This window comes from Anopheles ziemanni, chromosome 3, assembly GCF_943734765.1.
Source record: "Anopheles ziemanni chromosome 3, idAnoZiCoDA_A2_x.2, whole genome shotgun sequence".
NCBI classification, from domain to species: domain Eukaryota; kingdom Metazoa; phylum Arthropoda; class Insecta; order Diptera; family Culicidae; genus Anopheles; species Anopheles ziemanni.
The window spans coordinates 37,733,926-37,759,076 of NC_080706.1; the positions used below are offsets into that span (position 1 = coordinate 37,733,926).

Consider the following 25,151-nt stretch of genomic DNA (forward strand, 5'->3'; position numbering starts at 1 on the left):
TTTGATCGACTCGGCTAGTTTTTCAGAGTCCTTTTTTGTACTCTTGAAGGTTCCCAGTTTTATGTCCCCATACAGAAGAACCCTTTTTACCTATGATGGCTACCAGTACAAGTTTAGAGTTTACAGGGCCAGGTTTACGACTTAATTCCAAGGTAAACCTCTCATCATACTTCCGAGTTACATTTCTAACTAGTACAATATTCACACCTTCCATTTTCGCCAAAATTCCCTCAGTGAAACATTCGGAATAGTGCACCATTTATGTACGAGTTCTTTAAGCTATTGGGAGGAAATGCTTTGCATTTTCGGAAAAATTTGATTCTTGATACATTTATTTATAGCTTTGATTATATACATGAATACACAATAATCATCAGCTACAAATATGTCAAACAAATAAAAAAGACGGATCAAAATTCTCCTTATTCTGGTGATGAGCTGAAACCTAACAACGAGGATAAAAATGTATTAGTTTGTATAAAGGATAATGCTTATATTATAACCCTTGCTTATATTATAATCTTAATAGTTTGGATTTTTCACCAGAGGTAATTTCACCAAAATCCTTAAAATGAAATTTGTGGTACGATTTGGCGGAACTTTAAACCACAATATTTAACGATCAGAATATCAAAAGTTTAAATGTTTCCCGATCATGTCATCGTATTTATTGCAATACAATCAATTAAAGGCAGCAGCCCAGAAATGTGGTAGAACTTACAGGCGTAAGGTTTTTTTTTTCGTAGTAATATTTATTAGTTTCTTCCCATCAGGTTTTTGTTTTGTTTAAATTCTTCCTTTCCTAAACATTTGCAATGCAACAACGTTCGCTCGACCGTTCGTTCGCTTTCTTTTTACTGTGTTTATTATTTTAGCTAGGTTTTTCGTTAAGTTTAAATTATTTAACACTATGTATAGCGTTAGGCTTCGCTGCTCCTCGAGTCCAAATACCTCCGCGTCTGCAAATGTAGAGCAGTTGATAGACGATGGTTTCAGATCGGTACCGTATCCTACTATGGGGTTTTTGTTCTGTTTCATGTCACCTAAACTAGTGCGCATCCCAAGGAGGGTAGCACTGTTCTCGTTTAAACTGGCTGTCCGTTTAATTTATTGCCACATAATCGAAAATGTTGTTCAACATAGAGCGAATATTTTATTTCCTACGTCGAGAGGGCATTATTGATTTTTTTTGTTTGCGTTTCAGAGCAGCATGAAGTGTGTGTTTGTGTGTGGGTAGGAGTGTGAGAGAGATAGAAAGTATGAATGTATGTGTTGGTTTAGTAGTGATAGTTTTGTCTGTTTCGTTTGCTTTCTCTCGTTCATATCACTTCTGGTTATATTGTGCATCAAGAGTAGTCTAGTATCGTTTGTTTGTTGCTGTGTTTTCTTCCTGTATTAGTTATATTGTTTGCCACTTTGCTTGTAACCCAACAATAGAGTAGAGTAGAGTTTTCGAAAAGAATGCAATCTCGGGCTTTTCGATTTCGATGCGCGCATGGAAAGCTGATTCTATATATATATATAATATAAGCCTTAGCGATGCATATAATGTTTTGAGTAGGTTTCCAAATGATCATTCTTTTTTCCTTCCTTCGACACTCCGTTTGTATTTTTGCATCGTTTTTCTGTTTTGTTTTCTTTATCTACTATCATTTTTCAATGATTAACCATCTTTTGCTACGCCCAGTATTTGTTTGTTTCGTTCAATTCGTTTTGTTTAGCTAAAATGTACAGGGTTGTTGGAATTGTAGTTCTACATTCGATTTATACAGTGGCGATTGGAGACGTGATACGTGAAAGGGAGTAGAGAGAAAAAGAAAAAAGGACTAGCGTGAGTATACATCCAATATAATTACAAAATATATACTTGTATGAGAGATTATTTGAATTCAAAAATATGTTTCATAATCTCAACGAAAAACGAGCAGGAGCAAGAACACCTTGATTAAAAGCATGCGTTTATGTGTAACTGTCCTACGAAAACATCCTACAACATGTCGTTTGATTGTTCTATCCAGGTAATAGCAACATTTTTATGATGCAGATTTAGGATAAGTCGTAGGAAAGTAGTATGTTTTTAACGACGAAATCTTCCATGATGTGCATCAATGACAATCTTACAGTAAAGTATGTAGGCATTCTAGTATAAAAACTGACTGTGTATCAGCACAAATATGGTACTTAAAAAAAAAGTAATACCACAATAGTTGCAAGTTAGACCAGGTTATCTAATAGTAGATACAATGTTAGAGAGGTAAATACAGAAGTAAGTGAAATATTAAAAAGAGATAAACCATAGACATTAACAACAAAACATCAAATACTGAGGAAAAATATCGAAAAATCTTGATTGTTACAGTAATACTTGACTTTTAGTGTTGGTTCACTCTGTGTCGATCTGGGGAAAACATATTCAATACAATGTTAACCCTCTGATACTCGATTGTTGTGTCTTTGTATGTGATTCCATAACGTCCTGCCCCTACGAGATTGTATAAGGTTCTCTTTCACTGTTGTTGGGGTGGTTTTATTTGATTTGTGTAGATTTCTAGGTTTTTTACATATTACCATGGTCAGGTTGTATTTTCATCTTATTTTTTATAAGTGTTGTTGTTGTCTTGTATGTTAGTAACGATGTTTTGTAGCTATATGTTTAGAAAATGAATTCAGTATACTCTTACAAGTGGTAGCTACTTTTGGGCATTCTTGTGTGTTCATTACTTATTGCTGAATTTATTCGTACTCGTTTTATGCTTCTTCCGGTTTTAAGTAATGGTTTGATATGATGCTTACTCGTTCGTTTATGTTTGACTGTAAATCGTGATTTGTACGCGGAAATGCAAAAATCAAAATGTGCTTGTGTTCGATTTCCTTAAATAGCATACTATTTCTTTCAAAACCAATCAATCCTGCTCATAATTATCTTCTTTTTTCTACTAATTTCAATTGAAAATGTTAAAAAAAAACTTTACATTAATTCAGCTTAATTTGGCATGCCTTAAAGTATCGCTCCGTTCATATCTCTCCATCACATCGATCGTTCAGTAAGTTTAAACTTTTCCTATTGTTACGTATTGTTGTGCTTAGAAAAAAGGAAGATAGGCCATTTCGGTTCTCGCTAGCAGGTAGCTTAGTTTCATTGATTTGCCGCTAAAATGCAGCTATACACATACCACAACGTGCTAGTGCCGGTCGTTGGTTTACGTTCAAAAATGCTAAAGCGCAGAACATAAGGGCAAAAGCGATGGGAAAAGAAGTCATCTTAAAGTAAATTTGTAGGAAAATCAATGAAAGTACAAATATGCAATCGACAAGGCTTACCTCTAAACAAGATGACCGTCGTAATGTGGCTTATTTACTATTAATCTACTATTAATGATCTGCTTTACCATCGGTGTTGTTCGTAGCATATTAGTAGAATACTTTGTTCATGTATGATCAAGTTATTCATTCTTAAACGGGGTGAAGTATTCATAACAAACGGTTTTACTGTAAGTCGTTTCCTTCTAGGCGCTGCTGAACAGGGTTTACGCAATATTTACACTTTGGTTCGTTAAAGATTAACATTTAACAGTTACGCCTATGCTTTAGTGAGTGAGTGATTCTTACATGATTGAGTAAGAGTATGGTTTTATTGTGTTAACGTTTACTGGCGATTCTTTATTCGTATGATAATTCGTTGAATGTCTTGGCATAGAATCCCTTCATCGAAATGCTAAAACATGCATTTTTCTAAGTTTGTGTCATGGAACAAAATTAAACAAAAATATCCAGTTTGTGCATACGTTGTTTTTTTTATGGTTCTGTTTCAACGATTCATATGCAGATCATGCATGGAGATAGCGTCGCTGTACCAAGAAAAAGTTCTGTAATTAGATTCAAACGAAATTTGAAGAGGGTTATATTTCAAAGACAAAATAATGTTCTTTGTCATGATATCATTTGATGACTGCTATTGTACAATAAGCTCACCGATTGTCCTTCTCTCCGTTGAATGGACCATTATTTCTGTTTTGTTTTGGTCTTACTAATGTTTACACGGGTTTTTTTAGCTAGAGAAAGATTAATTTTGAAACATGCTTCTTCTTACATAATTTTTCAATGGACTCTGTTAAATTAAGTGAATTGTTTACCAGTTTTCCTGATTACCGATATAATTCAAAATGAGTTCCTCGTTATCTGCTCTTCGACTCTTGCTAGCTTACTGGGATTTGAACGTAAAGTCGTACATTTACTATGTTTGCCTTATCTCTTTGCTGCAGATGTCATGTTCTAGCTCTCTTTTCTCTTGATGCCACGGTATACAATACTTGCAATTATTTAATTCATTGTTTACTGTTCTTCTGTTTATGTTTTTTGTGTTTTTGTGTTAAGATTTTCGTTTCTAATACTAGTATTTTCAAGTCAATAAAGATCAATCACAGAGAATATTTTAAAGTAATACAGTTTCTCGCTTTCCGGTCTCCAGGTTAGAGCCATTTCTCACTTTTTGTTTTGTTTTTCGTTTGCATCGAGTTTCGTATTGTTTGATTAAGATTGAGTTCCGGTTTCCTTATAGTTCTAGATACATGTTTACGCAATATGTAGATCCCTCCATGCGACGAGAAGCACTTGTTTTCGATTTATGATTATTTCGTTGCCCATTGCAAAGTAGGCCGCGACGCTTACAACACGATCCATTTTTTTTTATTATTTACTTTTCGGTGAACCATTGGAAAATAGAGAGACCATTGAACCGCATGCTGGCAGACACGATGGAAGCAACATGAAAGAGTAGCAAACAAGTTTTTTAAATGTGAATTTTGACGATATTTTAGTAGGTTTTTCCTTATATGATGCTTGTGATTACTAAATCATCTTTGAACTAACGATATGTCGAAATTAAATCGAAAACATACAGTTCTATTTAATCACCTTGTGCTGATTATTACTTCAACCCCTTGATAACTTTATATTCCCAACGAGTTGTGCTTGTTAGTTGCATACTCTCAATAGTTTGATGGCTTGCTGGAATTGAATTCAAAGGATATTTGAGATATGTTCCTAGTTTCATGTAGGAACAGCTATGAAACATTAACATTTGCCGCTACACCAAAATAATGTAATGTAACTAAATGAGTAAAGATCTCCAAATAACTGTAGCAAACAAAATTGTAAGGTTCATGTTCTTTTTGCCAACAATGTGTTAATATCTCGTTAACTGAGTTCGCTGTCAAAAAGCAACTAGCTACTGATTCCGAACGATGTAAAATGATGTGGTATGCTTAAGAGCTTCTATTGAAAGGAAAGAGTGCTTGGGGGTTTTGGCTCGAGATGGATCAGTACTTCTACACGTCGGCCGATGTGCGATGCACGTTGTCTATATGGTCCATACGTGTACCTTCTCCGCGACGACGCACCAGGACGCTCGCTCGTAGTAGGACGACACGATGTGCAGACTGGTGACGTGGTGGTTGATCAGGGCATCCAGTTCCCCCTCCCGGAACACGTGGTAGTACCGGTGGTGGGTAGCGGAGCCCCCGATCGACGGACTGTCCAGCGACGCCGTGCTGGCCGAGTGCGCCCACGAGTCGACGCTGGCGTGAGATTCAAAGGAAGGTACCGACGACTTTTTGGTGGCCGAAAGCGGTTTCCGTTCGGCAGGACCTGGTGCGTTGCAGGTGCCTTGGCCAGGCGCTGGAGGCATCGTCGCACTGGTGGACGAGCTGCTGGCAGCTCCCATAAGGCCGGACGTGGAACTCGTTGAAGGGTACGATAGTGCGGTGGTTGTCGGCACTGGACCGTTAGCACTGGCCGTCGGTGGACTGTTCCAACGGCTGTGACGCTCACCGATGTCTTTGCCGCTGCTGTTACTACTGCTGCTACTGCCGTGGAGATAGTCCGCCCCGGCGAGTAGGCTCAGGTGCTGACTGGCGCCATTAAAGCTGATCACCTTGCTACGCCTCCGGTGAGTTTCGCTCGTACCGGTGCTGCCCGTGCCGCTCGGCCCGACCACAACCGGACGCTGCTGGTTCGCATCAGCTTCCGTGTGACACTGATGCTCCTCCGAGCTGTCGTCCTCCTGTATCAACAGCACCGTATCGTTGGACAGCTCCGGGTCGTCCTCATCCAGCTCGGGAATGATGACGAAATCGTCCACAACCGACTTCGCTGCGAGATTCTTACACTTAACACTGTTGGACACGACCTTCGGTGCACCCCCTTCCACCCCCACACCCGCCGTCACCTCCCCTTCGACAGCACCCCGCTGCTGTCCCCCACAGCGTTGCTCTTCGAGCACATTGAACTCCTCCTCATCCTCATCGTCATCGTCGTCCGTTTCCTCCTGAATGATCGGAGCCATCGAGGAGCCGTAGCTCTGCCCCAACGAGTCATTGCTGCCCCCGAACTGACCCACGCCGCCCATGCCAACCCCCGCCGTGCCCCCCACATTGGATAGGTTCGCCAGCATTAGCCGCCGTTCGCGCAACTCCGCCCGCAGCTGGTTCAGATCGCGCAGGTCACCGTTCAGCTTCCGCAGGTACGGATCGGTAACGATCGGTTGCGCCACCCGCGCCTCCCGACCGTCCGGCCCCCCGAACACGTCGTCATCCTCGTCGAAGCTTTCGCTGTTGCGCTGCTTCTCGTTTTCCAGCTCCTTCAGCAGCTGGGCGCTCAGCTTTTCGGCAAAGTCCACCAGATGCTGCCGGGACGCTAGCTCTTCCGCGTCCGCTAGGTTCGTCGTCGCAGGTGTCGCTTCCGGCAGACCGTTGCATCGGTTCGGTTTACCGCCACCAGCGGAAGTGGCGGAAGCTTCAACACGCTCCGGTATTGCCATGTCCACGACGTCCTCGAGTTTGTGTGCGACGACGGCGGCCGCTTCGACCAGCGGAGGAATTGAGGAGCTGAGGGTGGTGGCGAGCTCCGACGCGACTTTTGCCACCACCGACGAGGCCGGTGCGGGTGAAAGCGAAGGTCGCAGGGCACTGATGACACTGTCGATCGAATCCGGCGACGACGGTTCACTCGAGTCGCTGTCCAGGTCGTCCGTCTCCGGATTGAACAGCTCGAGCGAGAGCAGCTTCGGGATCGGTACGGACGATGCCGAGCTACCGGTGGAAGCCGCCGCCGAGGTCTGCCGACGTAGGATGGGATAGTTGCCACTGCGCCGGAATTTGGGAATGGGCGGCAGCTCCTTGATCTGCTGCCGGGTAATCTTCTGCGATTTTAGCGGTGAACTGAACAGCGTTCTGATGCTCGACGTCGTACGCTCCTGCGTCGCCGGCTTACTTGAGCAGGTACTGGTGGTGGTGGTGGTGGTGGTGCTAGTGGTGGAACTACTACTGATGGTCAGGGTGTTCGGTGTGGACGCGGACGTTGGCACGGTGGACTCACTCCCACTGCCAGTGCCGATCGTTTCGATCGCATGACCGGCCGCCAGTTGCTGTTCCTTTTGCCACGGTAACACAACGGTTTCCTCGAACGTGAACTTGGTACTTTCCGTGGCCGGAGCGGCCGTACCGTCACCGACCGGCAGTCCCGGCAGTCCTGTGCCATCGGACCCGTTCGGGGTTGTGTCACTGCTGCCCGTTTTGGTTCGCGGAGGTGCCGGTGAGTGCGCTGGCGTTGGACAGGGCATCACCAGTGGTGACGTTGGCACTGATGAGGAAGGCATGCGACCCATGCTGTTGCCGGTGTTGAAGAAATCCGCCCCGCTGCCGGTTCCGCCACTACACACACCGTTCGTCGCTCCATTCGCTACCCCATTTCCACTGCAGCCACCGTTCGGTTGTGTCACCTGCGACAGCTGCTGCTGCTGCTGTGGTTGCGATTGTTGCTGTTGGTCTGGTTTAGGAATATAGATCACAGATGCAAAACTATCCTCCGATTCGATGCTGGTATCACTCTGGAGACTGCTGTCTTTGGACGAATCTGCATACGGCGTGGCCAAAAAGGGGAAAAATGAAGGAAAAGCAGAGAGCAAACGGGAAGAATGTTAGTACGATCGACCGCGATCTTCGTTACGCTACTGGGCTACGAGCTAATTGAGGCAAGCGGGACAGTGGTTATTAAGGTATAAAATAGTAGTAGTTTACAGTTGGGAGGGAGGGGAGGCAAAAAGGCGAGTGCAGGTAAGTTATTGGTTATTTTTTAGTAAGTTAAATATAGTCGGAAGCATGACAGTGGAGCGTTGGTGCGTCAGTGCGGGGGGGATGGAATGGTTGTGGAAGTGCAGAAGTAAGATGAATGGCTGGATGGTAACGAAGGTGGGCCGAGTCATGATTAGAGCACACCGTTCGAGAGATGTATGATGTTTATGGTAGACAGATGAGGTGCAGTTTACTAAAGAAATGATAAACAAACTTATAACGCAGTGCACTCGTGTAAGACGAGTAGGCTATGCCTCCGTTTGGCACCGAGCATTGGTCGGCTTTCTGACCAGCTTGCTTTGTTTTCCGAAATGTTGACAAACTCTAGCCTACTGCCAATTTTCTGCACAGAAAGCCAACATCTAATCTAACAAACGCCATGCGTCTAGGATTAAATATACTATAAAGCACATGGAGTTGGCAACTACGGGGACGTTCTGGGACTACTAAGCCCAGCTAAAACAGCAGTCTAGCATGCGCATCTAGTTTAGATCGGGTGGTCTCTACAAATATTCGCCAGAATTCGCATCCCTAATGCGTGTGCACACATTTTTCGGTATTCAATACTGCACACCACACCGGCAAACTAGACGTCTGTCCATTGTTGTTTGAAATAGTATTTATATATTTATTTCCCCTAGTGGTTTGCTATTCGAACCAAGCCACAACACAGCTAACGATCACTACGGACTAAGTAAGAAACTTGTACAGATTGGTTTGTTGGTAGGTACCCGCAAAACGTTGTCGTTTAATGAAAGTAGAACGAAAACTGTCTGTAGAAAAGAAACAGATGAGCATTACCAATAGCAGAAGGATGGAATGGTCATGGTCGGGAGAAGAGAGAAAGAGAGAGAGAGAAAGAAGAAAGAGAAAGAGAGAGAGAGAAAGAGAATAAGAGAGAAAAATATAGAAGAGAAAGAAGAATGAGAGAACGAAGAAATGGCTAAGAAGAGCTAACGCCCCGAAAGACACTCGACACTGGGAAAGGAATCGTAATTCGTGTGTTTCTTTCGATAGTTGGGGCTTAATTTGTTTCATTTTAATGTTCCATTTTCTATATCCAACGGTCTTGTGGTGATCGTGATGAACCCGAGGGTGATTTTTGTTTGCTTTTGGTGGTGATGGTGATGTTAGTAGAACTGTTGTCTAGTATAGACTTAGAGATTGGGGTGAATACGAGCTGTGGTGATTTGGTGAACATTGTAACATAACGATAGTCAAAAAAACAACAATCGGTTTAAACACAATCGACAAATAGGTAACAGCCGATGTAAAACTGGCAGCTATAAATAGCCCTCTCAGCCATTTGAACGATAAATGCGTGAAAAATTGCCAGGAAGGATCGATATACTATTTATTTGCATAGATTTGAAAACTCTGGACAAGCTTCCACAAAGACGCTATAGGCAAAAACGCTTCGTCTGCTATAAAACGATTGCGCCCTTATGTATGCAACTGTAGCGACGTACAGTTTATGGCAGTTTCAGTTTTCATTTTCTATTCCTTGTAATCGTTTGAGTCTCATTTTAAAACGTTTCAAGTAAAATTAATGGCTCACTATTCGAAGCTCAATGATATACGGGTGAATATTTAGTAGAATTTAATGGTTATATTGTGACAGCTAATGCAAAACAATAAAAAGCCATAAAGCTTAAAGTAAATTGATAAAATCGGAACTGCGGAAGTAGATAAAACTGAGGAACGCAAAACAGTTGATGAGATTAACTAAATGTGTGGTATTACTATTAACACAAAGTTACTGCTGTAAACGGAACCAACTGCTTCGTTAGACTCTCCTGCTTAGCCATTCTTCACGCATATTCTGTGCAAGACGATAGAAAGGGCCTCGTAGAACCGGCTGCCATTCCAACAAACAGTAAAGATGCAATTTTAACACACGCTTCCAACAGACACATGTTCCAAAAGAGGACTTTACGTAAACTGAACACTTGCGAACGCAGGGTAAAGGTGAAGGACGGTTCATTGCTGCGAATGCAGGTTTACTAATTGTTTTTCGTTTGCGGGATAGGAACAAAGTTTGAACAGAGTGAACGTTAGTGGTGAAACGGAGTACTAGCAAAGGTGGTGGTGGTGGTGGCAGTTGCGATAGTGACAGATGTGTGGTGAAAGTAGGTGGTGGTGAGAGTAACATATGTTAGTTTATAATATCGGATTCGGATTAGTTGGAATACAACTCGTATCATGTTTCGGTTCGTGTGAACGACGAAAGGACGAGAGACGAAGTGAGAAAAACAATTTGATAGAGAGACAGAAAGAGAGAGAAAGAGAGAGAGATAAAGAGAGTTCGGGTAGAGACTCGGGACCAGACTGGCCTGGCCGGGAGCCACAGGATGGCAGAACTTACCGGAACCGCTTTCGCGCGAGTGGCGCCTCGGCTTGGACGCCTCATCCTGGCTGGTGCCCATCGAGGCCAGCAGCTTGTCGTTGGTGCTGCTGCCGCTGCTGCTGCCACCGCCACCGCCGCCGCCGCCACCGCTACCGAGGCCGTTGCCACCGGTGCTGCCGTTGCTGCTGGTGCCACTTCCGCTGGCGGAATTGTTGCGCGACAGCCGATGGTGGCCACAGGCACCTCCGAACCGGCTCCCGGAGCCAGAGCCGGATCCGGCGTAGTCCGGGCAGCAGCCGGGTGGGCAGCAGCTGGGATCGTAGGCGCAGTAGGGCGACCGGCCCCCGGGACCGGGCGGCGGCCCGTGCGGATGGTGGTGATGGTGGTGGTGTGGAGGATGGTGCTGGTGGTTCGGATGGTTGTGGTGGCCGTGGTGGCCGTGATGGTGATGATGGTGATGGTGATGGTGCTGGTGGCCGCCGGGCGCGCCACCATGGTACGCACTGGCCGGGCTGGCGGCCTTAATGTTCTGTATGATCTTGACGAAGCCGTTCTTGGTGACCCGCTCCAGGCTGCCGGTGGAGGTTTTGAGCTTGGTCGCGAAGCCTTCTTTGATCACCTGCAGGCGCTTTGTGAAGAGCGACCGGCACAGGAAGCTCTCGTTCAGCGAGATCTGCTTCTGGATGCGCTTGCGGATGCGCTCCTTCTCGCGCAACCGGCTCTCCGCCATCAGCTCCTCATTGAGTGAGCTCTGCTTGCGCAGCAGCGGGCCGCGCGCCTCGTTGCGCTGCACGTGCTCCCGGTAGGCCTGGGCGGAGGACTCGGAGAACTTATAGTCCACCTCGTCGCACAGCGACTGTTTCTGTTTCACTAGCTTTGGGCGGCGGGACGCGGGCGGCGCCGGGTCCGCGGTCGGGGGCGGCACTTTCGATTCAGGCATTTGAGCACCTAAACTTGGTACACTTGAACGTGATCTAACTATGGTTTTTGGTGGTGGATTTAGTATACTACCTAGACTCCGGCTCTTGAGGCCAGCGGACAGCGGCGGCTCCGGCAGGTCGTCGAAATCCTCGAGGCGCCGCAGCTCGATGGGCAAATCCTTGGCGTCCTCATAGTCAAGGCTGCTGTCGTGCTTGGTTTCCCGCGAGCTCCACGACTCCAGGAACCACGGGCTGCGCTTGCTACCGGCCAATTTCTACCGAACGAAGGGAAACAAATGTTAGGATATGGAAAAACAGCGTAACGGATAAACTTAAATTCAATCGAAGAATGATTGTAGGTTCTTTACTGAATGAGATTTTCAGTTTCTTTTTGAACATTTAACGCACAAAGCATTGTACCTATGGAAGACTGGATGCGGAGACAGATGACTTAGAGCAAACACGCGCTCCGCTATAATAATCTCCGAGAAAACTATACTATATTTTTGCATTGCGATTTGCTTTAGGGTTTCCTATACTTTGAATATATTGAAACACTTTCATAAACACGTTTTTTTAATTGTTGATCTTCAAAGGGATTTTTCAATCTGAGTTATTGAAATTATTATACAGCTTTCCAGCATACCGTTCTTTCATGGAAACATTGTTTCTGCAAGGTATATTCGTCCAGCTCCTTTTTTTAATCATAAAAAAGCACAAAACTAATCTTAAACTTGTACTAAACAGCTGTTAGTTGATGAACAGTTTCCCGATCTTTCAAAGGGAAAGCAATACGAAAATTGAAAATCCATAAAAATGACCACTTTTGTTTACTAGTTCGCTTTCACTCACTCCAACCGAGAGGCTTAGCAATGTAGTTTAGTTTCGTTTGCACTGAATTGAGAGTTAATTTTCACACATTTTTTTTTAATTAAATTATTTTTGTAGTGCATGAATATTACAGACATGCTTAAAAAAGGTACAAACTGCTACAAGAAAAACAATACAAAAACGATCTCGAGCTCAATCGTTTAAATCGATCGAGTTCTATAAATCTCCAATTTTCATTTTAATGATAAGTCGTTCCTTGACTGTACCCTAGTTTAACTCTAAAGAACTAATTTAAAATGTTTTGGAAGGATTTATGCAGGATCACGAAAATAGTTGAAGAATAATTTTGTCGTTACATTTCAGCAACTGGTTTTAGTTTTACCAACTGATAAATAGAAAAAGACTGTTCTTTCTTTGGACGGTTTATCAGTAAATATAAATGGACATATTTTATGACAATATATGTCACAATTCATCTGAATTAATCAGAATGTTAATCCGCTACCTCAAACCACCTGTTTGAAGCGAAGTAGTGCTTCTAAAGGTTTGAATTTAATGGTGAAGATATTGGATCGGAATGTTATTGCACTTCAAAATAACATCTGCATCTACAGAGACCGATTTTCTAACCGGTGGTGGCCCACTCGGGACCCCAAATCCAAAAGATTATAAAGTTTTATAAGAAAAAAAGTTCAGATTTGACCTTTAGTACAGAAACATTAAGGGCAATGTGAATGTCTGGAGAACTCCCGATTATCCCACAGCTTGGGGCCTCGCAATGGATTGATCTGCCGGGGTGGTGTTCCATTAAGGTTAAACTCAATCTCGTGCTTTATAACGTCTATGAATGTCCTCTCATGAGCCTCCCTCGATCGTTAAAACTCGCCCGTAAAGTTACCTGGATCGCACGACGCACGAAGCTGTAGCACGTTTCGCCGGGCGAGGAGGACGACAGGCTGGAACTGTCTCCGTCGCCAGCCGACCGGCTCGAGTTGGTCGAGTCCTCGGTGTAGGCGTGATAGGGAGGCAGGAAGTCGTCATCGTCCTCGTCGTCCGAGAGGCCGCCGGTCTTCGAGCGGGGCGGCTGCCACGGAACCAGCACGTCCTGTGACTCGAACCGCCGGTGCCGCTGCTCCAGCGCCCACACGGTGATGATAACGCGGCCCCCTATCCGTAGGATGCGCGCCAGCTCCCGAATGGCGCCGACACGTCGCTCCGTCGTGGCGAAGTGATGCACCACTGCTAGCGATAGGACCGCATCGAACGACTCGTCTCGGAATGGCAGTTCCAGGTTATCACATATCGCTACCTATCGAACGGTAAGAGATCAAGTACGGCATAAAGACACCACGCAAAGAGTTAGCCGGTGGCCCTGGGCGTACTTACTTCACCACCCTTCCCGTGGGCGACTTGTGTGAGCCGGTAGCACCGATCGACTCCGATCGTGTAGATCAGCGGGTTGAAGCCGGACAGGTAGCGCCCATTGCCGCAACCGACGTCGCACACGAGCGAGCCCGGCTCGAGCCCCGCCAGGAACTGGGCCACCTTCGGGCGGATCTGGCCATTCGGTTCCTCGCAGTTTTCGTACACGTCGTGCACGTATGCCCTCTCGAGGGCCGCCGACCGGCCACTGGCGTCCGTTCGGCTGCTGCGGTCCGTCATCGAGCGGGTTTCAGTCGTTTCCTCTGCGGGAGAAACGAAAAAGAACAATCACAATGAGACAAGTTTTCCTGGAACAGCCGGTTTAGATATCCCTGTTGGAATAGCTTTTGTTTATTTTGATGTGTTAGCTATCAAAAATGTTGGAAACAAATCTAGTCATTCGTAAAAGTAAAAAAAATTGTAAAAAATGGATTTTTATAACAGCTGGTAACACAGTCTTAAACTTCGACTATCCATTAAATTCTATATTCTACATCGTATATATTATCATACAATTTCAAATTCAATTATTGCATAGAACCAAGTTGGATTTTCCTGGTCTTATTTTTAATTGGAAGCTACATTTTTCTTGATCAAATCCAGCATATGTTTTGCAATAATACCGCGATTACATTTTTTTGATTTTCAAAGCTGTTTCACTCAGGATGGAGGCATCGAAATGGGTTAAAGTGGGTATGTTAAACTTGTTTTTATTGGAAAGCATATATAGCCACACAAAATAATTCATTGTGCGCTCCTTCTAAGATGTGTTTTTCCATCTAAAGCCGAAACTTATAATTAAACCATACTTTCAATGTAAACACAGTGAAGTATTAAAAACATATCTAGCGGGTAGATTAACTGTATCATCTCCCCTATAGTTCACTGAAAACAGTTTGTGGAAATATATTGGACACTCGGTGATTGTTCATGTTTTTTTTTTAATTTATATTTTTACGTTTCACTTGTTACTGCTGTGCTTTGGTTTATTTAAATCCTCAGTCATATTTTAAAGTTTGTTGAAACTATCTGTTCTCTGTATATCTGTATCTGTATATGTTTTTAATTTGAACAAATCTAGACAGTGAATAAGATTTTATCTACTTCTATCATATTTTCATATATAAACTCTCCTTTTTCTGGGGTTTCGTTTTATTTTTAAATTTAATTATTGAACTGAACTGAACTGAAAGTACGTTCAGTTTCAATTACATTGCAGTAGTATTGCCTTTGAATAAACTCCATTTGACGCGCAACTACAAACAGCAGTTGCATCATCAACAGAGTTTTAATTGCAAAGAGGGACGTCAAGTAGGCTCATCAACATAATTTACTCCAAACCGGACGAAACCAACATTTATTTCCCCTCAAGCTGAACCGAATCGCACCGAGCGGAAACGGAGAGAGGGAAGCCTCGCTACTCCAGATCAGACCAACGCTCGTTGCACCTGCCCCTCTCGGCACCGGTCTTACTGCCAGCCGGAAATTACTCCGCCGAAAATCTGTTCCGGCAAATGTACCCCACCAAACTTCGGCTCGACGGCACGTGACCGTTGCTCGGGCGTGTGCATCGCTTACTGTCATCTGCGGAATAACATAAATAATCAGCAGGAATTTAATTTAGAATAATTTGATCACTCCTCACGATTTCCATTTGCCCGTTGCGATTTCATCATTTCGCGTAATAGAATCCATTCACGGAAATAGCATCGTGCGACGTGTCACGCGGGGCGCGGTGTAAAAGCTCACTCGGGCAAAGAATCAGCACGAGGACGCGATGTTTCCTGCGCTTCCTTGTGGATTATGGAAATGGAGCCCGTACCAGTAAGCCAACATCGCCAGGTTGCACGGTTCGGAGGCAAATGAACATTCCTCTCGCGCAGATCTATTTCCATCCGGCGGATGGTTTTCCCTGTTCGGAGGGTTTTTCTTTCGATCCACTCTCTTGTGCTTTCCATGAAATACGAACAAAAAAGGCGACCACCATGTTCTATTGACAAAAAAGCGCTGAAAGTGTAAGACAGGAATCGTATGCTTCTCCAGAGCAGCTGAGCCCAGGGTAGAAGGTTTGCTCTGTTGTTAGTGAAATTGCAATGAAGGAAATAGAAATAGCATACTTCTATGTTGAGTCAAACCCATCAGCGTTGTTTCACGAGAGAGACAAAATTCGCAATATTTCGTTATAAATATTCCTATGACTGGGTATTTTTGAAGACAATATAGAATTTTTGAAAGAGAATTTGTGAACAATTTACATTGAACGTATGCAGTTTACTAATCAACAATTAATGAATCAATTTCATTAAATTGATCTATAGCATTTTACTGTAGTTTGCAGCTATTTGCACTAAATAAAGAAAACTGTGCTTTTTCAGTGCAAATAGCTATTGCTATAGTCTTATCAAAGTGAACTTTTATATTGGTGTAAAAGATTTGTACGGATTGCTGCTGTCTCCCGCGAGTAAAGTTAAAAACCTTTCAGTTCAGATGTGCGTTTTCGATCAAACTTCATGTAAGAAATATACTAAAACATCTGAATCAAATATTTAGCAGCTGAAGCTCATTTGCTCTCATAATGATGCTGATAACAAAACGATTCGTTAATTTTAGAAGTGGCAATCAGTAACAAATGGCAATCTTCACATTATTTTCGAATTTGTTGCACTTTTGTCACACTTTATTGAATGTCTACTATTTAAGAACTATGTTCTTATGTCGATTTGGAAATGATGAACAAGAGAACTATTGGTACAACTATAGAAAACTTTTTCTTGTTTTACAAAATTGCTTATGTTTTTATATAGAAATTATAGTATTTTCAACTATTGTATTTAGGGAACTTGCTTTATTGAATTGCCATTTGCATGATGAAAAACATCGAGACGATTACTGTAAGTTTAAAATGACACGTCCGATCGTTTAGGTAGTTTAAATAACCTGTCAAAGAAACCCTAGCGGGTTTTCCTTCTTCCATCTTTTCTAAACCAAGGGATTGGTTTGTAATTCCAAAGCCTAGATATTGAAGCTTTATGAATACTCTACTATACTATGTTCGTGTAAAGTTGATGCCATTTTTAAGTGCACAAGATTACGTTCAATCATGTTTCCGGTTCATTATAAATTGTCACACAAATAATATTAGGAGTTATTGTAATAAAAAAGGTTAGCAAATTCTTTACAACATTCAAACACAGTTACACGTAGTCTATAACCTGCTCAATATCCTGAACGTCATTGAATATTTTAAGCAAAGTTGCTTTATAAGCCCTAAGGAATATTGAGCCTACCGTCATGTTGACAATCCGAAACAGATTATTCATGTTTGTGTCATTTTGTTTTTCCTGTGGTAAACATTGTCCTCTCCTCACGATAATGCGATAAATTTCCCCTCAAGCGAACTTGGTTTGTTGGTTGTAAAACATAAACCCGAAACGGCAAAAAAAAAACGCATCTAAATTCCAATTCCTTACACCACGGCATGTGCTCGCATGGTCTTGTCGAATCCGTCGGCTCCCTCGTCGGGTGCTATTGATTAATGTTCCGTCCCGGTCGTTCTTGAACCCATTACCGGGGGTTCAAGGCGCAAACAAGAGTCTAAATCACTGTGCCCATGTACAGGAAAACCACTCGGTCGGGTCCGTTTCATCGTTCGCTTTTGCTTCCCATCTTTTGCCATCCCTTTTTTTCGATTTCTCCGTTCCCCTGCCCTCGGTGGTGGCGGCGAGGGGGAGGGGGAGCTAAAACAGAAGAAAAATTACATCCTGCCATTTCGCTGCTGATCCGTGCAGCTTAGTACTGCACCTCGCGGCCGTTTGGTAAGGCTTTCCTTTGCCATTGGCGTACGCGGTGAACCCCGGGCAGGATAAGGTTTCGGTTGTAACGGGGCCGAAACCACAAGAAAGTGACTGCACCAAAAAAGGAGTTTCTGCACGCTAACGCGTCCGTTGCATGCACCATCGAGTTCTGGTGGCTTTGGTGGTGATAAAGAGAAGCAGCGAGAGAGGGAATATAGGGAGGGGGGGGGGACTAGAAGCAATATTCCAATGCCAAACTGCACACTGACCTCAATATGTTGTTGCTTCTGCCTCTGTGCTTGGGGCTAATCTAACAATCATTATCCTGCGGTGCGACTGACTCCGGGAGACCTCCAAGACACGATAAGGTGAAACCCGGAGGCCCAACTAGGGGCTGCTCGGGGGGGGAAATGGGCCAGTTAGACGTGGTCAAATTTAGGCACAATCTGGTGCACGCGGTTGTTGTGTTTTTGACTTTTCCCTCCCTGGTTTTCCACCTCTCGTTCCGTGCCATTTCTCCCATTTCTATGAAAAGGCAACACAACCAACGAGTAAATTGATGAAGGGACGGGAGCGAAAGGAGAGCCAACCAGGCCGCCAGGCGATTTGTGCCGTGTTCGTATTGGTGCCGGCGATGTGGAAAAAATGGGGATTTGTAATTTGGTGGGCAAAGAAAAAACAGGAGGAAAATGAAACTATCGTTTGGTGCAGTTTAATTGGGATCCCGGTTCGGTATTTTGCTGCAGTGGATGGTGCATGTCCTTCCTAGCTTTCCGACCTTCCTCCACCGTATCCCTAAAGCCAACACGTACGTATCCTCAAGGATGTAACCAGCTTGCCTTCAGGGTTAGCAAGCCCTTGCCTGGCCGGGCAACGAGGGTCGTTGGGGCCGATTAAGTTGCCTCGTACCGTTACCTCGATCGAAAAGTAACGAACGGATGGTTATAAATATACATTTCTATCGATGCATGCCTGGCCCATCTGGAGCTCACCGCGCCTCTCTCGCTATCGGTTCGGTTTTGCTGCCAGTTGGAGCTGGCTGCCGACTGTGATATTTTTGGACCTCCACCAAGTGAATCATTTGAACCGATTTCCGCAAGCTGCAGTTAGAAAATAAACCAACGATTCTTGCCAACCATTATCGCCCGGACGTCGATGGAAGCTATCGGTTAAAATAAATTAAATCCGAAGTGAAAATCAAAAGCTTTTATAAGTGCCTATCACCTGAGTGAAGTCGTTTGCGACCATCTTGATCCTTGCTTGCAGCGTTTACGACTCGTTAATTGTATTCGGCTCGGCTCGGCTCGACTTCCAGGCTATAAAGGGTGAACTGTGGCGAAGCAAATTAATTCTGACCGGCCATCGACAGCCGCATCTTGATCGTTCTGAGTAACGGCAGCCATTAGAGAAAACCATCTATGAATAGTGATTTTGCTCTGGGAGGAATGAATATTAATACCATGCGATGACGTAGCCTGCTCCGTTAGAATAAACAAGGTTTTTGCTGCTTAAGGATTGGAAACAACGGTTAAATGTCTATGCAAGTCCGAGAGAAAAACGAAACAAAAACAACTGCTGAACATACACGTATCGAGTGAAATGTCTATAAACACACACAGTATTTTAAATGTAGAAAAAAATATTTTACTAGACTTAAAAGTATTAAATTTAAAACGCAACACCAATCGCTACGGATTTTTAGTCAATAATTAAAGGTCATGAAATACCATGCAACAATCCGATTTCATTCTGGTTGTTTTAACAAGCGTTTTATCAGATGTTTTTAATAGTTATAAGTTAAGCCATTTCCGTAAAGGTTGCATAAGAAGGGTGAAATTATAGTTTTAATACTTCGACGTCCGCACAATTGACGGTGTCACAACGCTTTACGACCGGCCCGTTTGCACCAGTTCCTCATTATCTGGCCGCCCTGTTTAATAATTCTTTTCCAATCTTTATTAGAATTTACGTACAAAAAGCAACACGCCCTGTAAAATTGTTTTACATTCCATTTGATGTTTGTTAACATCCAGTAGTCTGTGGTTAGGTGACAGTGTTGACAGCACACCAAAATGATGTGAGCGGATAAGAACCGATACGGCTTCATTACATCTATGCGTGTATCCGAACGACAGAGTGTTAACACATTTTGGTTTGTTTTTTTTTGTAACAAAATAGTTATAAAGATCTATGAAATTTGAGGTAAATTAATATCCTTCCATGACCGATTATGGCGGAGCTCATCAGACCAAAGCCACCTTGCAGCAGAATCAGTAAGTTTCTCAAGAAAAGAGACTGTATCTTACTAACGTGAATATAAGCTTTGAATTAAAAAATTGATAGATAACGCTATAAAAATTATAAAAAGGTTTTGAACGTTAAACATTAAGTTAAGATACACTTTTTTTCCGTTTAAGTTCTTGCTTAACAGAATAACCCAAGTTAAGGTTGAGTTCACTTGGTGGGCCGCCATTCCAAATCAACACAAATATCTATCTAGCTTGGTAATTATTATTATTAAATTAATATAATATAGCTGACACAGTTGATACATTTTTCACGTAATCTTGCTTCGGCAAAACTTCAATTAATTACTGTGAAAACGAAAATAAACAGACACACGTGGCACCCCATGTTTTCCTCGTGCCAATCAGAATGGATAACAGTTTTGCGAAACAAACTTTTGTATGTCTCCAGCAAAAGGTTGATGCAAAAGTTGTTCCGTTCGTAGGAAAAGTGGTTTCAATAGCACACGTCTCAACATCAAACGAAAGCCCTAGAGTGGGCCTTCATTTTCGTCTTTTGAAGAGGGCGTTGCGCAAGACACCCGCACGGATGCATGTTGGGTTGTTGTTGTTGTTCAAACGTCACGCCCACGTGCATCGGAAGGCTAGCTCAAGGGTAGCATTATTTGGAGAAGTTTCCAGCCCATTTAGCTGGCAAGCGGGTGCTACATACCCGCGTCTAGTATATTCTGTACAGTAAACAACTGTTGAAGCATCCTTCATACTTGGTTTAGGTGTAAGGTGACTAAAGTACTGCAAGCGACGTAATACTGGTTCGAGATTTTTCCCGAAAAGGTCAACCTAACGCCCGCCTTGGAAACAGAGTGGGTTGACCAGGATGGCGCACAACACGAGCACCAAAGCCCTATCCACCCGAAACCCACCATCCGAGACTGCCTGTAGGGCGCAATCATAACCGTAACCGCAACTCCCACATTTATCTTTAGCTGCATTTTCTGCTCGTTATCGCGTCCGAGTGGTTTTTATCATCGTGACCACATCCGTGGGCTGCAAATCATAGAGGGGCCGTTAGAGCTGGAACCGTTCCAGGAAAGCACTGACGTACTGACGAAGTCCTGCATGTCCCGTCCGGTGGTGGTTTTGTTCGAGACGTTCCAATGCGTTCGCTGACGAACAGTGAAGATTGTCCATTCTAACCGGTCTTGTTTTATCGTCCGTTTTGGATGAAATGGACAGAAAAAAGAATAATGTGCTGACATAAAATTCATTTCACATATTTCAAATTTGCAAAACGTCCTCGGCAAGGACGGATTTATTGTCAAGCGCACAGAACCGCTCAAAAACCACAGACTGAAGCAATCGTTCTACTGTGCGCCTAAAGCTATGCAATGTCGCGTGCAAAACGCCATTGGAGGCATTTTGTGCTGCTTGCTTGGGATTTACCGCGACCCACTCGATCCGGTCCTCACACCAAGCCACACGCGTCAAAACGGCTTGCAAAAGAGCGTCAGAATAGTAAAACAAATTGACCCCTTCGAGGCGGTACAATGTAGAGCCGCTGGTCGGGCTGGAGCCAAAGCTTGACGAAACAAACCCACCACCGGCTCGCCGATCATGGCAGACGGTGGACGGCCATGATGCGAATCCTCTGGCGCCTGATTTACGCGCCGAGTCAACGAGCAACCCTCCTACCTCGCCGTCTGTACTTGCGGGGGCATAGACTAGACGAGATGATGTCCTGCGAGAGTGCCTTTTGTGCGTCCTCATCCTGGCCCGGATGGAGTAGTCGACGCGTTCCGTTGCGACGGTCGGGGCTATAATTTCGAATGGAAACTAATAGGAATAAATATATTCATGTGGCCTGTTTTGCGCCCACTCTGGGGCGTCACCCGCCAGTGCCAGTGGGGTCTAATCGGCAGAGTGCTCCGTTCGGAGTGCCCGGAGCAAATTGGCGGCCCAGAAATAGATTGACCAAATGATCGGTTAATAAGTGACACCAATCAGTCGAACGTTATACTCCATCCCGGGCGCCATCTGCAGGGTTTGGGAACCGGGATTTGGGCAACATGGACCCGGAGGTTTTGCCTTCTGAAGGGCTCATTTTATGTGCTTGGCCTCGTAAAACCGGAGAACCTGCACGCATCTTCGCACCATTTCCATCTGCTTCCTCTCAAGACAGCACGAAATAATGTGTCACAAGGGGGAGCGAAATCGGCTAGAGCTCAAATCGGTAAAACCAGTGTGATGGTGCCAAGGGCCCATCCTGTGAGTATAATTGCTGCGGAATCAATTTATTTATTACACTACCCGTTGTCGCTGGAAGAGATGCGTACGAATAGATTCACTGCTTCGGCTGCCTTTTTTCAGGCAACTGAAAACAGTGGGACATGTGCCTTTGCACATTATTTATTGCCATTTTGATGGGTTTATGAACATATGGGGTGTCCATACCATGCATCAGTGTATTGCTTTCAGCCAAATAATTCGGTTAGTTTGCCTCTATCTGGCAGCTCTCAAGTAATAGCCCACCATGTTGGTTGGGTTTGCACAGTCAATGTTGATAAAGACCAGACCTCATTGACATATTGATATTGCACAGCTCTCTACTGAAATTTTTGTACAATTATTTTTCGAAAAAATAGTTCTTCGATCATGCCAACTCTTAGTTTTAATTTAGATTGTTTTTTGTTAAAAAACATTTTTTGAATACATCACACTAAATATTAAAGTACTTTTGAGCCATTTATGTTTGGCTCTATTTGTACGATTTGTTTTTCATACATCATCAATTATTAAGGATTAAGATCCGCTTTATATCAGTGTTTCGGAGTCTGGCTAGTTATTGTTTCTTTTGCATCGGGCATTCGAGATCGTATCAAAAACTTATTTCGAATTCATTAGCATATTTTGATATATTTTTACAAAATAAGACTCTTTTTTTGCGTTTGTTTGAAGAAATTAGACACCAGCTGAAGTTAGTCGTCTCATCGCACGATCAACTTACGACTATTTTCTATCGGATAATAATCCATTGCATATCAAAGGTCGTCTTCTTTCTTTTTAAAAATGAATCAGAATATGCAATTTTGTTGCTCCAAAAACAGCTTAAGTTTACTACAAACAATGCATATAAATTATGACGCATATGCAAAACCAAATTTTTATATTTTTATATTGCATTTTTGGTATTTTCAAATAGCAATAAGCAAACGCTGACTCGGGGAAACAGAGGGAATTTGTACTGCTTTGCTCTTTATTGGCAAATTATTGCTGATCACAATAAAAAATAACACATACGCAAACGGACCTTCACTTAATTTATAAAATCCTAATTTTCTTTGGAAAATATAATGATTTCTTCGGATTTAGACCAAAATTTATATAAAAAAGTAAAAAAATAGTGTAACATTTTTTCTTCACTTGGCAAGACTGATTATTTGAATTGGCCATGGAATTATTCTATCTAAGGTATAATTCATTTGATATATCGTTTTTTCTTACTGCATCGTAGTTTGGAAAATTATATTGCTCAAAACATTATAGTAAGTTTGTGTTGTTGGTCAACTTTTACATATTATGTGCAAAACTTGTTTATTTCTAGATTTTTAGACATTTTTAGAACATTTATTTTATTTGTTCAGTGCACAAGGTTCAAATCCCTTTAACAGAGTTTTACATGTATAAGTTCCAATTTCAATGTTTATATGTTTGTTCCACTTAAAATAAGATCCAATCCACAGATTTTCATTCTGCCGTCAACATCTAATGCTTAAGAAAGAGTTTACATTCTACTTACCCTCATAGCTGGCGCCTCCGAATTTGGACTTTACTAGCGGAAAGCTGGACGCGGTCGAGGAAGCCGTGAGGGTGCCCATTAGCCTCCGGTTGGATCAGTGAGCGGACCACCGACTGCAACGTCTCGACGAACCTTGCACTGTAACCGCACCCGTTCGTTCCTCCCCGTGTGCCGGTTTGGTCGCTCCGGAATCAGGGACTCCCGAGCCCAAGGTTGATTGAAAGTTGACGCAATCGGGCTTGCACTTGTGGTCACTTTTCGGTCAGTTTTGTTTTCTTCAATGCTTGTTTACTCCCCTAGGGGTGTCGTATCCTTTCGTAAGATGTTCAGTGGTGTTATATTTGTTTTTTGTTTTGTTTTTCTTCGCCCCCAATTTTCTTTAGCGCCACTTCGGTACCTTCAGGCTGTTTATGCTTTCGTTTGGCTCGTTTTCGTTTGGCGCGGGTGAATCTTTTCCCGGGTCGACGGATCCAGAGTAGGAGGGAACCCAATTTCCTGCCGAGTGTTCCTGGTTCGCTGCTCGGGTTCAGCACTTCGCGGGTCGAGGGCGTGAGGAAGGAAACTCGTCCAATCACGTACGTTTCGATGGCTTGCACGATCCTTCCGCTATCATCGGCGGCCGTGGCGGCATGATTACTATCACGACCATTAAATCATAATATGTAAATCACAGCACTGCTCTCCGGCCCGCGCGTACTGCCGCCGCATTTCCCTTTGCCCCTGCCACGCGGACCGAGATGCTCCGAGTCATACTAGAACACTTAGCCGGCAACATCAGCGCTCGTCGGATGCTCGTCGGATATTTCGACCGAAATGTACAACTTTGTTAGGTGCGCCTCTTAGCCTTCGCATCGCAGCCCCGTTCGATTTGTGCCTTCTTCCACTGATTGCATTTCAATGAGGGCACACTAAACCCTCCTCCCACATACACACACACACACGCACCCGCCCACGCGGATGTACACGTACACCTCACTTCCGGTTGAGTCACCGAAGACAACGGGTTCCGTTTGGGGTTGAGATTCGTGGCATTGATTTTTGGCGCTTGCAACCACCCGCACTATGATTATTCATACACGTATGTACACCGATATATACATACAGACACACAAACACACGCACACACAGGTTTCTGGAGCTGGATGGCTGGAAGGAAACGTACGTTATGTGTAACGGTATAAAATATCCAGTGCAGGAAGGGAAAACATTCATATGTATCCCACTATTTGCCAGCGTTTTCATCCCGCGTTTCCTTTGGGGTTTTCCTTCTTCCGCTCCGATGCAACCGCACAATCCGCAAACACTTTGATCCACTTGAACCCCGTAACAATGGCTAAGGAGTCGCGAGCAACGGATGAATATCCCTCGGGGCAGATTCCACCGCTTGCTGAGTCAAGACCAACCAAAGGCTACTAAGTAGCAAAACAATAAGGAAAAAACCATCAAGCTTCACATACACACATACATACATACATCTCGATTGGATGTACGAAACGTTCGCTTGGTTTCCGTTTCTCGATCACGAACGTTCAATATTTGCCCGAGCAGCTGCGAACCGGGCTGCTTTTAGTTCGCAAATCAATTTTGCGACATTTTTCAGTACGTTTTCTTTCGACGCGGGAGGGGAAAGCGGGGTGGTTTGTGAATCCGTTTCATTTCCTACCCG

General features: G+C 43.7%; 1 protein-coding gene across 1 annotated transcript; it reads right to left on the bottom strand.

The window, feature by feature from the left end:
* Window positions 1–5,359: 5,359 nt before the first annotated feature.
* Window positions 5,360–23,564, bottom strand: LOC131288207 (serine-rich adhesin for platelets). Its single transcript, XM_058317321.1, has 6 exons — window positions 23,486–23,564; window positions 13,614–13,912; window positions 13,126–13,536; window positions 10,495–11,671; window positions 8,861–8,902; window positions 5,360–7,911 (listed from the first exon to the last, which is right to left on the bottom strand). Exons 1-6 carry the CDS (start codon window positions 23,562–23,564, stop codon window positions 5,360–5,362), a joined length of 4,560 nt encoding a protein of 1,519 aa, XP_058173304.1.
* Window positions 23,565–25,151: the final 1,587 nt, after the last annotated feature.

What these genes read in the sequence shown, in the direction of transcription:
- LOC131288207 (XM_058317321.1), bottom strand. Translation starts at nt 23,564, where the DNA reads ATGGGCACCCTCACGGCTTCCTCGACCGCGTCCAGCTTTCCGCTAGTA. An exon ending in TCGTGCGTCGTGCGATCCAG is followed by an intron (nt 11,672 to 13,125) that starts GTAACTTTACGG and finishes TTCGTTCGGTAG; the next exon opens with AAATTGGCCGGTAGCAAGCG. An exon ending in CTCGCGCGAAAGCGGTTCCG is followed by an intron (nt 8,903 to 10,494) that starts GTAAGTTCTGCC and finishes TCTTTTCTACAG; the next exon opens with ACAGTTTTCGTTCTACTTTC.